This window comes from Rhinolophus ferrumequinum, chromosome 22 (assembly GCF_004115265.2).
Source record: "Rhinolophus ferrumequinum isolate MPI-CBG mRhiFer1 chromosome 22, mRhiFer1_v1.p, whole genome shotgun sequence".
Classification (NCBI taxonomy): domain Eukaryota; kingdom Metazoa; phylum Chordata; class Mammalia; order Chiroptera; family Rhinolophidae; genus Rhinolophus; species Rhinolophus ferrumequinum.
This window is the reverse complement of record NC_046305.1, coordinates 8,053,110-8,067,037: the sequence shown is the minus strand read 5'-3', so window position 1 is coordinate 8,067,037 and position 13,928 is coordinate 8,053,110. Positions and strand designations below refer to the sequence as shown.

Here is a 13,928-nt window from a genome sequence, read left to right as displayed (position 1 = left end):
TTTATTCCTGGTTTTTGAGTCCCTGCCCACGTCAAGACATAGTCAGTGCCAAGCTGGGATGGAATCCGAGGCTATTTGGCTCTAAAGCCCCCGTTCTGTCACCCACAGACAATCACCTCTAATCAAAATACTTGCGCACAACCTACTTTGTGAGGCGAAATGGAAAAAAGCACAGGCTTTATAACCAAAAGGCCTACGTATATTCTGAGATCTGCCACCTACTGAATGGGTCATTTAAAGAAGACAAAACTTTGGGTTTCAGTTTTCTCTTGGAAGAACTCAGGTTGTTGGGAAGATACAGGATAGGGCACCATGGTAACTGACATGCACTGATACTCAATAAACACTGATTTTCAGCCAGGATCGGCAGGCTTTTTCCCTGGAGACCACACAGTAACTATTGTAGGCTTTGCAGGTCACATATTATGTCTCTGGCATATTATTTTAATTTTACAATCCTTTAAAAAATGGCTCCAGGCTCATATAAAACATGCCACAGGCCAGATGTGGCTTATGGATTGCAGTTTGCTGACGCTGTAAACATTTTTTTCATCACCATGACTAAAAAGAAACAGTTATGTAAGGACCACTTAAAGGTTATATTAAATCTTTCAACCTACTTCTTCATCTACTACCACAAAACACACCAATACACTTGAAAAGAAATAAAATATTACCTTTTTTTCTGGAGAGAACTTGAGGGGTTCTACAATGTACAAAGCATTTGGGTCTACTATAAGTAAAAAAATAAAAAAGAAAAAGCAGATGTAAAGCAGAAAATACTGTGATTAAGCACTATAAAATATTATATTAGCCCTTAGTGATTTTTCCTAATAGAACCAACAAATACTTATTTGTACCAAGTTAACCATATATTCATGCAATTTAAATTAATAACCCAAAACCAACAAGGTGGGAGGTGGTCCCCTTCTTATTTGGGGCTTGGACACCTTCACATAACTTCCCTAAGTGTTCACCTCACAGATGCTCCTCAGCCAGCACAGTAAGGTTCTCCTGGGGGCCTAGTCCTACGCTCTTTCCTGATGAGAGCAGTACCATTCTCGGGTAAGCTAATACCAAACCTACTGATCAGCTGAATGTTTCCCTAAAAGACTACACGACACTGTGTTGCAAATGTGGGCTAACCGTGTACAACAAGCAGCTGTGACCATGTAGAAAAGTCACAGGAACATACAGACTAGAACAGGTCTGAGAAGTGTTTTCTAATTGTTTATTACTATGATCAAAACTATGAACTCCACAACCTAAAAACTGCGTGAACATGCAATATAAATGACCAAGCAGTAATGAATAAACACTTCTGGCATGGTGAGTCAATTAGAAATATTAGTTTTCAGTTTCTAAAATTTCATTCCTTTTAAGCACATTCCAAACAGCCCTAAGCCACCCCACAGTGACAAGATAAACACATACAAGAGGCGCTATGAGACTTTAGTCCTATTCAAACAATTAAGAGTAAATGACTTATGGTATGATAGAGGCTGAAGTTTATAAGAAGTAAATTCACTAAAACTTCACATACCGAAAATTAACTTAAAACATCATTCAACCAATTATGTTTTTACATTATGTCCTAGAAATTTGTTGAGAAAGCCATCAAAAATATAAAAATATGCAAACATTCCTCCAAATATCCTTTCTATTGGATTACTAACCTCACTCAAATTGCTTCTTAAAAAAGCATGATGTCTACTTTTGGAATGGCTGTCAGCATTACTCAGACCAACCTCTCCAGTAAAAGCAACTAAATATGATGGACTTTTTTTTTTTTTTTTAAATCACTAAAAGCACCGAAAAGCTGCCAAGTTTAAGTAAGCAATCTCTAGGCCAAAGCTGAAGGAAAAGTAGGAATCCGAACACTCAAGTGGACCACAGAAGTTATTTTTGTCCTGAAAGCATTTGCCAAAGCAAGAATATCAACTTAGGTCTGATGGTATCAGAAGGGAATAGGTGAGAAACTGAACCTCAGGGCCCAGCCAACGTAGTGGTTTATAAGATACCGGACAGGAATCTGTCCCCACAGGAAATAAACTGGGACTCCAAAGGACTATACCCTCAGGGAAAGAGTGAGCCAGTCCAAATTCCCATCACCTGATGGTCCAACAAACCTCAAGTCATGAATGTAACGTGTTTCTGAATGTAAAGCAAACAGAAATTCTCTCTGGAATAAGGACCTACATTCTAGCCCTCAAATTGTCCCTACAAATAATTTTTCAAAGAGAATAACTAGCATACAAAGATAACCAAACACACAAAGACACAAAGCACCGTGAGCAAGAGTCTACAAAGACAATTAGTGAACAAATTTAAAAAGATTTACAATATCAGAATTATCACGATACACTATACAGTTATACTTACTATATTTAAATAAAAACAGGCTTTAAAATATCTGCAGGAAACAGAAAATAAAAGGACCTAGATGCTTTAAAAAAATACTAAAAACTTCTAGAAATGGAAAATGCAGTAAGTGAAAACTCAATGGATAAATTTAATAGAAGACTATATATAGCTACAGAATGTGTGGCCTAGAAAACAGATCAGAAAAAGTCATCCAAAATACAGCACAGAAAAGGCAAAAGATGGGAAACAACAGTAGTTTAGGAGACAAAGGCGATACAAGGAGAAGGACTAACATTCAATTAAATGGAGATTCTAAAAGAGAATGATGCAGAAGTAGTATTTTTTTTTTTTGGAAAAAGTAATAGCTAAGAATTTTCTAGTATGATAAAAGACATCAACTCAGGGAGTCAAAGAGCCCAACAAATTTAAACAGGGATTTAAAAAAAAGATGGCCTGCATTCAAAGAAAATCCAAAATAACCTACAAATGACTAAAACGTGTAAGATGCTCAACTAATCAGTAATCAGGTAAATGCAAATTACAACTGTAATGAGGTTAAACAAACACTTTAAAACTTGACAATTCTAAGTATTTGTTGGCAAGAATGTAGAATAATGGAAATTCTCATAGTACCAGTGGAGGCATAAACTGACAAGACCACTTTGGGAAAGTTTGCCATTACTGTGTAACATAGTTAAGCATACCCTACAACACAGCAATTTTACGTCTAGGTAATATTCCTAGAGAAACTCATGCAACTATGTTCCAATAAACAAACAAAGGAATGTTTCTCAGCCCCAAAATATAAGCAACAGTAGAATGAATACACTGTGATTTAGTCAGTTACTGAAATACTATATATACAGTATTGAAAATGGATTGCAATCATGTATGTGAATGTTACGAATAGGAGGCTGAAGGAAAGGAGAAAAGAGAGTACATATAGTATGATTCCATCAAAAGCTCAAAACCAGACAAGACTCTACTCATATTGTTGAGAACTCCAAATAATGGTGGTGAAACCATTAAGAAAATAAAAGTATGATTATTTCAAAAGTCAAGATAGTTACTTGTGGAAGAGCAGTATCTAGAGTGCTGGCCTTGTTCTACTTCTTCATCTGGGTATTAGTTACACAAGTGTTCACTTCATAACTACTTGACAAGCTGTATAGTCCAATTTTATGCACTTTTTTGTATTTCACAATAAAAGGTGTCACAAAAATCAAAGTAATTTTGGTCCACCCGGCCAGTCAACACAAATGACAGAATTGCAAATCAAAGTAAAAACACACAACTTTAAATGCTTAATAAGAAATTATGTAATTTGTCAATTCTGTATTAATATATATCAACTTTGTACAAAGTACTAAGCTTTATATAAAAATAAGACATGGGACAGTATAACCAATGCTACAGAAATAAAAAAGATTATAAATGACTACTATAAACAACTGCACTCCAACAAACTGGAAACCTAGGAGCAATGAATAAATTCCTAGAAACACTCTTACCAAGACTGAGTCATAAAGAAGTAGAACATATAAACAGATCAATAACAAGGAAGAAGATTGAATGAGTAATCAAAAACCTCTCATCAAACAAAATCTCAGGACCAGATGATTTCACCAGAGAATTCTATCAAACGTTTAAAAAAGAATGAACACTAACCTGCGGGAATGCTTCCAAAAATTTGAAGAGGAGGAAATATTTCCAAACTCATTCAATGACGCCAATATCACCATGATACCAAAGCCAGACAAAGAAACTACCAATATCCTTGATGAATATTTATATGAAAACTATAGACCAATATTCCTGATGAATATTTATACGAAAACTATAGATAAATATCCCTGATGAATATTTATACGAAAATCCTTAACAAAATACTAGCAAACAGAATTCAACAGCACATAAAAATTATATACCATGACCAAGTGAGATTTATTCCTAGAATATAAAAATATTTCAACATATAAAAATCAATCAACGGGGCGGCCGGATGGCTCAGCTGGTTAGAGCGCGAGCTCTCAACAACAAGGTTGCCAGTTCAATCCCCACATGGGATGGTGGGCTGAACCCCCTGCAACTAAAGACTGAAAATGGCAACTGGACTTGGAGCTGAGCTGCACCCTCCACAACTAGATTGAAGGACAGTGACTTGGAGCTGATGGGCCCTGGAGAAACACACTGTTCCCCAATAAAATTTAAAAAAAAAGAGATCAATCAATGTAATATACCACATTAACAGAATAAAGGACAAAAACCACATGATCATTTTAATTGATGGAGAAAAAGCACCTGATAAGATTCATAATAAAAAGACTCAATAAATTAGAAACAGAAGGAAACTACCTCAGCGTATTAAAGGCCATTTATGAAAAGCCCACAGCTAACATAAAACTCAATGAAAGATTGAAAGCTTTTACTCTAAGATCAGGAACAAGGCAAGAATGTCCACTTTCATCGCTTCTATGTAATACAGTATAGGAAGTCCTAACCAGAGCTATTAAGCAAACAAAGGAAATATAATGCATCCAAATTGGAAAAAACGAAGTAAAATTACCTCCTCAGAGTTGACATGATCTTATATGTAAGAAAACCCTAAAAATTCCACAAAAAAGATATTAGAACTAATAAGTGAATTTAGCAAACTTACAGAATACAAAATGAAGATGCAGAAATCAGTTTTTTTCCTACTCAGTAACAATAAACAATCTAAAAGGGAATTAAGAAAACAATTCCATTTACAATATTATCAAAGAGAATAAAACGCTCAGTGATGGATAAGCCTAACTAAGGAAGTGGACTTGTACACTGAAAACTATAAACACTGATGAAAGAAATAAAGAAAATACAAACAAATGGAAAGACAGCTCACGTTCATGACTGGAAGACTTAATACTGTTAAAACGTCCATACCACCAAAACAATCTACAGATTCAGCATAATCTCTTATCAAAATCCCAACAGCACTTTTTGCCAAAATAGAAAAATGTATCCTAAAATTCACATTGAATCTCCAGAGACCTAAAATAGACAAAATAATTTTGAAAAAGGTGAGTGAGTTAGAGGACTCATACCTCCTGATTTCAAAACACACTACAAAGCTACGGTAATCAAAACAGTGTGGTGGTACTGGCATAAAGACAGACAAGTAGACCAATGGAATAAAAGAAGAGCCCCCAAATAAACCCTTACACATATAGTCAAATAATCTTCAACAAGGATACAAAGACCACTCAACAGGGAAAGCCCAGTCTCTTCAACAAATGGTGCTGGGAAATTGGGTATCCACATTCAAAAGAATGAAATTAACTCAAGTGGATTAAAGACCTAAACGTAAGACCTAAAACTATAAAACTTCTAGAAGAAAATACAGGGGGGAAAATTCATAATGTTGGACTTGGCAATGATTTCTTGAATGTGACATCTAAAGAACAGGCAACAAAGCAAAAATAAATGGGACCATACCAGACTTTAAAACTTTTCTATCAAGGGACACAAAAGGCAATATATGAATGGGAGAATATATCTGCAAATAATATATTTGATAAGTTAATAGCCAGAATATCCTTTATGAACTCTTAGAATGAAAACACACACACACACACAATCAAATAACCCAATTTAAAAATGGGCAAAGGACTTGACCATGATTTACAAATGGCCAACAAGCACATGAAAAGATGCTCGACATTATTAACCATGAGAGAAATGCAAATCTAAACCACAATGAGGTAACAGCTCACACCCATTAGGATAGTTATTATCAAAAAACCAGAAAACAAGTGTTGGTGAGGATGTGAAGAAAACTGGAACCCTTGTAAAATGGTGCCACCACTATAGAAAACAGTGTCAAGGTTCCTCAAAGAACAGACCTGCCATATGATCCAGCAATCCCACTGCTGGGTGTATATCCAGGAGAACTGAAAGCCAAGACTTGAGGAGACGTTTGCACACTCATGTTTACAACAGCTAAGGAGTGGAAGCAATCCAAATGCCCTTTAACTGATGAGTAAACAAGATGTGGTATGTATACGACAGAGTATTATTCAGTCTTACAAGGAAGGAAATCCTGTTGCATGCTACAACGTGAATGAACCTGGAGAACCTGGTGCTCAGTGAAGCAGGCCAGTCACAGAAATCAAATACCGTGACTCCATGATTCCACTCACATGCGGTACGTAAAGGCGCCAAACTCATAGAAACAGAAAATACAATGACTGTTAACAGGGTCTGGGGGGAGGTATAAAAAGGGAGCTGTTTAATGGGTACTGTTTCAGATTTACAAAATGAAAAAGTTCTGAAGATGTTTCCATTCAAAATTTCAGCTATAAAGATGTATCAGCCAAAAGAAGAAAAAAAGAGGAAGGACAAGATTTACTCGTCCCAAGTCAACACACATGTAATGGGGTGGCCGAGTCTGTAAAGCTCTGTGATTAACGGCAAGCAGCATAGCTCAGGAAGGACTACCAGAATGATTTAATCAATTGAAACATGCTGCTCAGTTACTAAATCCTAAAGAACGAGAGACGCCAATGATTAAGAAAGCACTCCTAATGGACATGCACAAGTAGTTTGGTTATTCGGTATTGCTATGAGGATAAGTCCCTTACTACGCACTAATAAAGCACTATGTATAGAAGTACTGATACAGGAAAGTAGGCACTCAGTACACATCCAGCCAGTTAAGTGTAAGTATCCACTGAGTGTTAGACAATGGAATGCTACGACAGACTCTGGGCTATAAAAAAAGAGGAAGACCAGACTGTTTTCCAGAAATGCCTCACAGTCCTAAACTAGAGACAAAAGGAGTCCTACCTGTACAGGAAGAGGAAGCAGATAAGCACAGGATGCTATGCGAGCACATTCAGGTTTTCCATATCTGTTGAACTTTCTCAAACATCCCTTTCTAAAAAGAAATACTTCTAAACAGGAGCATGTGCAAATAAAGCTACCAATGGCTAATTAAACTCAGCCCCCTCCCCACCTTCCGTGCTTTTAGGAGCAAAGATACATATAAAGTGTGAAAATGGTACAGTGGCTTGGACAGAGCACAAACACAAGGTTACTTATACCCATTATTTGTTGCAGGTGGTCTCGAACACAACACTGACGTTATACTTATGCGACAAGTAAGCCAGATTCGTGTTTATCTATACATAGTGCATATCCACAAAAACCTACCTTCTTTGCCAGTTAACTGTAGAGACTTGGATCGAATGAGTGGGAATGAAGTTCTCCTTTTCAAATTCATATCATCATAGGATGAGAAACACCTAAGACATTAAGAAAAACCAACATTGCACACAATGAGTATACTACATATAATTAATTTAGTCTGTAGCTGGGGCTAGACGGAAGCTACTGAGAATTGCACGTGCCACCAGGACTGATCCCAAAGGTAACACTCCAGTTATTGCTAAGACATGTGTAAAAAAAAACACATAAGAATCATTCTCTAAAAAATGCAGTATTAAAATACCCATTTTCCTCCCCCTTTGAATTCCACATTCAAGCATCTCTCACAGGGAAAACATTTCAAGGGTTTTTATGCACTTACTATTAGTGTTTTCTCTCTTACAGTCTACAGAACCTCCCAGGCATAGAACAATCTCATGAGTTCCAATGATGTTAACATTTTGGTTTCAAGATAATCATATGATCTCAGTACCCCTTTATTTGCTCAAATTTCTCAAAAGTATAAAGAGCATAGTAAAAAATATATATTATATATTATATATATACATATTATATATATGTATATAATATATGTATATATATATTTATAAAATGCTGAAGAATATAGTAAAAAAAAGAAAAAAATATATAATGCTGACATTACCTTTTAGGGCTTGGATACTGATTACTTTTAGGAAGTTTTGAAATGTAATCTCCATCAAACTGAGAGGAGTTTCGACAACGCTGCATACAAAGCATCAGTCCCAAAATAACACAGAGAACCAAAGATATGATGAGATAGCTTTGTCGATCTGAAACCTGAGATGAGAGGAGGCAATAACAATACTTTAAAAATCATATTATTAAAAACATAATCAGATTTAAAATTCAAAGGACACATCATTTTAAACATCTTTTCAATGTGCTTCAAAACCATAAATGCAGGGAGGGCATGGTCTTTGAAACTGGACTACGAAGGCAATGTTGTACTTTTTCTTCTTTTTCCCACTAATTCTTTGAAAATTTCCAACCTATGGAGAAGTTTTAAAAATAGTACAATGAACATACTTATGACTTTCACCCATGTTCACCAATTGCTACCATTCTGTCACATTTGCTTTGTTTTTCCACAAATCATGCTCTTACCTAGTCTTTCCCATCTTGTAAAAGTGGGACCACCAATCACCCAGTTATTTAAGCCAAAAACCTAGGGATCATCCTTGATTCCTCATCCCACAGATCCAATCTTTCACAAAGCTTGTCTTTCCACCTCTTAAATACATCCTGAACCCAACAATTTCACTGTTCTCCACATCTGCACACCTAAAATCCTAGTCCAAGCCAGTCACCTCCCCAAGTTACTGCAATTGCCTCCAAACTGGTTTCCTGTCCACTTCTGCTCCTGCTGGTCCCCAAGAGGCAATTCTCCTCAGAGCAACAAACGGAGTTTCTCAAAGTGCTGTCCATGAGATCGATCACCTGTCACTTCTTTACTGACCGTGTTTCCCCGAAAATAAGACCTAGCCGGACCATCAGCTCTAATGAGTCTTTAGGAGCAAAAATTAATGTAAGACCTGGTTTATATTATATTACATTACATTACATTGCATTATATTATAGACTCGTAAAATAAGACCGGGTCTTATATTAATTTTTGCTCCAAAAGACGCATTAGAGCTGATGGTCCAGCTAGGTCTTATTTTCAGGGAAACACAGTAATACTGTCCAATGACTTGCAATGATCAGAGTAAAATTCAATCTCTAAATTGCCTACCAAGACCTACATGACCAGGCCTCTGCCAATACCCTGAACTCGTTTCTTACCCTGGCTTCTCATGCATTCGGCTCCAGTCACACTGGCTTTCTTTCTGTCCTCAAACACATCACAGTTTCTAATTGCGGCTCCTCTGCCCTAGTTCAGCTAGAAATGAGTGTTCTGACCCCAGCCAGCCTCTGCGTGGCTGCTGACTCCTCTTGAGCAGTTCTAATGCCACCTCCCTGATGAGCCTTCCAGTGTCACTCTAGCTGAAGCTGCACCCTTACCTCCACCCCTCACACACACTTCATTCTCCATCCCACTCTCCCTCACATGGTGACTGCCTGTATTCCCTCTCTCGCTCTTTCCATTGCTGTACATACCAACTGGGGCTGTATGGCTCCTGCCTCACGTGCACTGGTTGCTCAATAATTACGTGTTCAATCAGTGACATTTTAGCTTGGGTGAGCACCTTAAGCCTTTTGAACTAAAATGAAGTCTGTGTTGCAACTATCAATGTTGACAAAAGGCCTAAGAGAACAGCTTTGTAACTAACTGCATTTTACGTGAGATCTGAACTATGAAAGCCATGTTCCCAAAAACGTGTGTAATATGTTCCTAAAACTTTAAAATGCCACATTCTGGAGTTCTGAAAAGTTTTATATAACTGACAATTTGTTTGGTTAAAGTTCTTAACAAGCCTGCCTTTATGACAACTCTATATATCCACTGGTCCTACCAATAATAACAATTACCTCACGTTTTAATTCTGCTACTGTTGCCGATAAGTTGGAAACAAGCTGTGTCATGTTGGTCAGCTGTGCCTGTAGCAACTGGATGGATTCAGTTTGCCGCTGATCCTATTATAAAGGAAGAATTAAGTCTTAGTTTTCTATTGTTTCATCTGTACATTAGCTGTAATAAAATCAAGTAAAATAATCTGGAAAAAACTATTAAGTTCTTCAGGGGCGAAAAAGTATTAATAAGGAAAGCTCCTAATAAATGATCATCGTAAACTTTGAACAGAAATTTAAAAAAAAAGCTTCAAGAATCTGAGACAGTTCAAACCTCCAGCCCTCCCCACAAAAATACCATTTTGCCATTCACTGCCACCATGCAGAATACTGTCTAATAGAAGTTACTTTTCAAGTTAATATGGACTCCATATATATATATGTATATCTAAACCACCGTATAGCCCACTATATGCAAAACAGTCACTTTGTCTAACGTGTGCTTTTAAACCAAAGCAGCTGGCACACAGACACTTTGAAAATTTTTGAAGCATATGTTTGGATACAAAGCAGGCTCATAATAAGGCTTTAAAAGTTCTATTTTATAGCATATTAGGATGGAACTCAGGATGCCACAGTCAAAAACCTACAATTGATCACGAAGTCAATGCTAGAATATCACCAATGAAAAGAAATTCATTGAAACACTCATCTGTTCAGCTCTGAATTTTAGAAACTTTAGTAATCAACAAATGTCTTTATTTAAAATATAATTTGCATGCATATTTTAGGGACTTACGCATCATTCTCATGGTTAAAAACTGCGGGTTGGGGGGGCAAGGTGGGGTAGGGCGATACATAAAACTGTACCCCCCCTCACTGTCATCCACTGTGGGACTTTCTAACCTACTTCATCTTTTTAAAGTGCTGAATGTGATGACTCATTTAACTGTTTCTTTTGACTTACATTTGACAAACATGGACAAATTCTAGACAGTTATAAACATTTAAAAGAAGCTATTCAATTTAATAAATCAGATAACACTTCCAATCAAGATGTACTTCCAATAGTGTTAATAATACACATGATTATTTAAAAGTACTTAAACAAGTCTTTAAGACATAAGGCAGAGATGTTACATATAAAGCAAACAGAAAACACTGAGAGGAAATCACCGTATTAAAATTAACAAAGAAGTAAGTAAATATATTGTGCTTATGGGTCAGAAGACTTAATACCGCTGAGATGTTAATTCTCCAAATTGATTGATAAATTCAAAATAATCCCAATGAAGATACAAACAGATTTTGTTTTGATTTTTAATAAAGAAAGTGACAAGCTGATTTAAAATCCATCTAAGCCAAATCCAAAACAATTCCGGAAAAGAAAAAAGTTGGAGTCACACTACCTGAGTTCAAGAATTCCTATAAAGCTACAGTAATCACAACAGTGTGGTATAAACATAAGATAGACAGATAAACAGAAAAGGAGCCCAGAAACAGATATATATATATATACACACACACACACACATATATACACACACACACATATATACACACACATCTATATAATTTATATATATACACACACACACACTATATATATATATATATATATATATATATATATATATATATATATAAAATATGTATACGGTCAATTCATTTTTATCAAAAGTGCAAAGAAATTCAGTGGAGAAAGGACAGGTCTTTTCAACAAATGATACTGAAACAAAGGGATATTCATGTTTCTTTTCCCCCTAACCTCCAAAAAAGAACTGTGATCCATACTTTGCAACACATAAAAATTAAAATAAATCATAAACCTAAAATTATAAAACTGCTAGAAGAAAACAAAGGAACAAATCTTTATGACTTTGGGGTAGGCAGAGATTTTGCAAAGCGAAGAGAAAATGTGTAAACTGAGCTTCAACAAATTAAAAACTTGCGCTCCTGAGAAGATGCTTTTAAAAGAATGAGAAACAAGTAAACTGAAAGAAAATACTTGCAAAGCGTATCTCGGTGAAAGGACTGGTAATCAGAATACGTAAGCAACTCTCAAACCTCAATAATAAAAAGATAACTAATAAGGGAGGAACTTTGTATGGAACCACAATCATACATAATGTGTCACCAACTGCGAGTAAGATGCATCTAAACTCTGCAGCATGAGGCCTCCTCAGCTCACCGCATTTCACCATCCCCTAGTCCCAAAGAAACTTTCAGAGGAGTATACAAGTTTTTGATCATGGGAGCACACTATAAAAACTTACTAATAAACATCACAGTTCGTGGTGAAGTACTGAAATCATTCCCTTAAAATCCACAAAACGGGAATGACCACTATGACCAGTCCCTATTGCATCACTGTACAGCTCTAGGCAAGACACGAGCGGAGGAAAAAAAGAAATAAAAGGTACAAGAATTAAAAAGAAGAAACACAGCTGTTCTTATTTGGAATCAGTAAGATTATCTACATAGAAATCACAAAAGACTTTAGTTTAACAAAGTTGCACAAAAGCCCACTGTACTTCTACACACATATATACACACACAAATCTTGAAGTGTAATATGAACAATGCTCAAGAAAATCTTCTCTAAAGGAGGTATTAATGCTAACAGCTAACTTTCCAAACATGACATTCTATAACAGGCTTAATCATCAGTTCTCGGGAAAAAATCAGCCAATATTACTTACTCATCCTTACCAACGAGATCCTACAAGAGTCAATGGAAACACATATAAAAAGTAAGTAAGGCATGAAGATGACCAACCTGCTCCTCTGCTATTCTCGAAGTATTCTGAAGTTTTATTATTGTTTTATTGAAAGCCTTTTGCATTTCTTCCATTTGTTTTCGGTACCTGTGGAGTAAGAATCAGTGTACATTAACTTTAATTTCTTCTTTATAATTTATTGTTGGAAACACTTCTGGTTTCAATATATGAGACAAGTCCATGTTTCTGAAAGTGACTCTTACTGAGGTGGATGCAATACAGGGCCACTTACATACGTAAAATAAAGAGGTAGGTCATTTGAGGTATTTGCTATCTCAACATCAATTCTACGCATCTCAGTGCTACGTAAGATTTATTAGTTCCACAAATGGTCAATTAACTTACGACAAAGGAGCCAAGAATGTACAATGTGGAAAGAATAGTCATTTCAATAAATGGTGTTGGGAACACCGGACAACCACATGCAAAAGACTGAAACCGGACCACTCTCTTATACCATACACAAAAATTAACTCAAAATAAATTAAAAACTTGAACGTAAGACCTGAAACCATAAAACTGCTAGAAGAAAATATAGGCAGTAAGCTCCCTGACATTGATTTTAGCAATGTTTTTTTTTTTTTAATTTGTCACCAAAGCCCAGGCAAGAAAGGAAAAATAAACAAGTGGGACCACATCAAATTAAAAAGCTGCACAGCAACGGAAATCATCAACAAAATGAAAAGGCAGCCTATGGAATGGAAATTTGCAAATCATATATCTGATAATGGGTTAATATCCAAAATATATAAAGAACTCATACAGCTCAATAGCAAAAACGAACAAAAAAATATCTGATTTAAAAATGGGCAGAATAGACAGTTTTCCAAAGAAGACATACAGATGGCCAACAGGTACATGAAAAGGTACTCAACATCACTAATCATCAGGGAAATACAAATCAAAATCACAATGAGATATCACCTCACACCTGTTAGAAAGGCTATCATCAGAAAGACAAGAAATAACACATCCTGGCCAGGTTGTAGAGAAAAGGGAACCCTTGTGCACGTTGGTGGGAATGTAAGTTGGTGCAGTCACTATGGAAAACAGTGATTTTCAGTTTTTTGAGTAGGTTCCTCAAAAAACTAAAATAGAACTGACATATGC

General features: G+C 36.0%; 1 protein-coding gene across 2 annotated transcripts in view; it reads right to left on the bottom strand.

Moving 5' to 3' along the window:
* Positions 1–13,928, bottom strand: part of SUCO (SUN domain containing ossification factor) — a 59,872-nt gene that overhangs the window by 2,579 nt on the left and 43,365 nt on the right. For both annotated transcript variants that reach the window (XM_033092760.1, XM_033092759.1), the window contains exons 19-23: positions 12,818–12,905; positions 10,060–10,164; positions 8,213–8,367; positions 7,555–7,646; positions 678–733 (exon numbers count right to left, since the gene is read on the bottom strand). In XM_033092760.1, the coding sequence (XP_032948651.1) occupies positions 678–733; positions 7,555–7,646; positions 8,213–8,367; positions 10,060–10,164; positions 12,818–12,905 (496 nt within the window). The remainder of the gene's footprint in view (positions 1–677; positions 734–7,554; positions 7,647–8,212; positions 8,368–10,059; positions 10,165–12,817; positions 12,906–13,928) is intronic.